Below are 2,252 nucleotides of genomic sequence, written 5' to 3'. Positions count from 1 at the left end.
ACACACGCGCACACACACACACACACACACACACACACACACACAAGCACTTACAATTAAGGCCGTCTGTTCACTTACAGTATCACTGATATCAACAACAAGTTTACATGATCGTTCAATGTATACTGTCCAGAAGGGAATTATATACAAAAGTACGCACACACACATACACGCGTAGACTAAAATTTATATTAATAACGTCCTAAATATTTGGACAGAGCACTCCAGTACAAATACAATAGGTCTGGGAAAAATATACAAAATACTTTAATAAAACTGGCAGAAATTTACAAGATTCATGACAGTTTTTCAATGTCGTAATATAAGGGCAGCATTTTAAAATTTAAGGAATGCAGAATGCAGCACGGTATGTATGTTTCTTGTGCCTCATCATGTAAAACAGCCAAGGAACATTTCTGGATTGTGAAAGTTAAGAATATTTCTGATTATTAGTTCAATGATTAAAAAGCTCACTTTCAGACAACTACAAAGGCCACTTCAGAGATAATGTATATTTAGGAATCACATGGTTTTTATGAATATTTAACAATCCATATAAAATTATGACAGAAATTAGAATGACAACATAAAGCTTATGAAAATAAAATAAAATTAATAATAATGCAAGTTTACATCTTCCACACAACTTACAATGTTCATATTACTTTCCTATAAGGAGAGTTATAGCCTGTAGGCTAGACGTATGTATAAAATCAGCTATGAATGGTACGGAGCAACGTAAGTAGCTGGGAATAGGCCTCTACGTGCTCCAATTTCTCCATGCCACCAATGCTGGTCTGTACGGTCCGTCACAGTTATTACATCACCTCTACGAAATTCCAGTTCTCCTGGTTCTTGTGGGGTGAAGTCATACAATGCTTGCACCAGGCACTGTAACGTAACGTAACTTACGTAAAACATATGACAAAGCTGGGGGTAAGAAACTGTTATGGCAAACTACAGATCTACATTCAGTAACTACTAAAAACTAAATCTTTCACGAATTAAAATGTTTTCAATGCTGCAGTGCTTTATTACACATAGTTCTATTGCAGATAGTATGGATTATAGGTGGAGCTACAGTTTAACGTGCACTTAAAACTAAGGTGAATTTTGGCAAGTTTCACACAAAAATCATTGCCAAAGAGGAAAGAAATCATTAGTGGCAGGAAAAATTCTTAGGACTGACTGACTTGAAATGCTAACATCTGGATTTGTAGTCCGGCACTCACTTAGCCACCAAGCTATACAGATTATTAAAATCACTCAAAATGCACTTAAGACAATCTGTTGTCAATAACGTAACAGGATGCCCTATATTTTTAATTGGATGAGGCAATACTACTGAACTGTTATATACCGTATTTACTCAAATCTAAGCCGCACCTGAAAAATGAGACTCGAAATAAAGGAAAAAAAAAAAAATTCCCTAATCTAAGCCGCACCTGAAATTTGAGACTCGAAATTCAAGGGGAGAGAAAAGTTTTTGGCCGCACCTCCAAATCGAATCAAAGTTGCTCCACTGTAATGTGAGACACAATTTAGGTTGAATGAATGACGATACAGCTGTAGTAGTTTGGTTCGAGTCGTGAGCTTAGCAGTTAAACTTTACCAGGTAGCCATTGCTATGCGTCAGGCGCTCCGTCCGTATTTATACGGGTACCCTTCCTTTTTCACGTGCTTCGTCTGGTTTGAATCTATTGCTTATTTTGCTTCGATCTGATAAGTGCCGTATTCTTTGTTATAGGTGTTTACGTCACCCTAAGCTGAAAATGCATTACTGTACTGTGTCATGCATTGTTTGTCACATTCTGACAGTGCGTGTTTACGGACTGTCGCCGCTCGCGGCATGGCTTGCTTTTGTGCGCGCTACTGCCGCTAACAATAAAAAAAAAGAGAGAGGAATCGTCTCATTAGCGAAACAATGGCAAGAGACTACTATTTGTTGTTACTTACACTGCTGCTTTCTTTGATAATGATCAACAAGAACCAAATAATAGACTACGTATGATAGAACGAGAGTTAAGACGAAAGTTTTTCTCCGTTTGAAAATCTTTGCGACCGCTTCTTTAGTACATCAAATTCTGCACAGAAATTAGAGTCATCTTAGATTTGAAAATCTAGTCAGCTGCCGTGCTTCACTTCTGACTGTATCACTTAATACGAATATAAACATGACACGATACATATATTCTTCCGCGCTTGCTGTGGTCTCACTCTAGTTTCGTAGTTTATTAGGCAGGCAGGATTTA

General features: G+C 37.4%; 1 protein-coding gene across 1 annotated transcript in view; it reads right to left on the bottom strand.

Moving 5' to 3' along the window:
- Positions 1 to 243: 243 nt before the first annotated feature.
- Positions 244 to 2,252, bottom strand: part of LOC126162257 (growth factor receptor-bound protein 2) — a 54,428-nt gene continuing 52,419 nt past the window's right edge. The window contains exon 5 of the mRNA XM_049918648.1: positions 244 to 891. Within this exon, the coding sequence (XP_049774605.1) occupies positions 718 to 891 (174 nt within the window). The 3' untranslated portion in view covers positions 244 to 717. The remainder of the gene's footprint in view (positions 892 to 2,252) is intronic.

This window comes from Schistocerca cancellata, chromosome 2 (genome assembly GCF_023864275.1).
Source record: "Schistocerca cancellata isolate TAMUIC-IGC-003103 chromosome 2, iqSchCanc2.1, whole genome shotgun sequence".
NCBI classification, from domain to species: Eukaryota; Metazoa; Arthropoda; class Insecta; order Orthoptera; family Acrididae; genus Schistocerca; species Schistocerca cancellata.
Note: the sequence above shows the minus strand (reverse complement) of the source record. Positions and strands in the feature narration are given on the sequence as shown.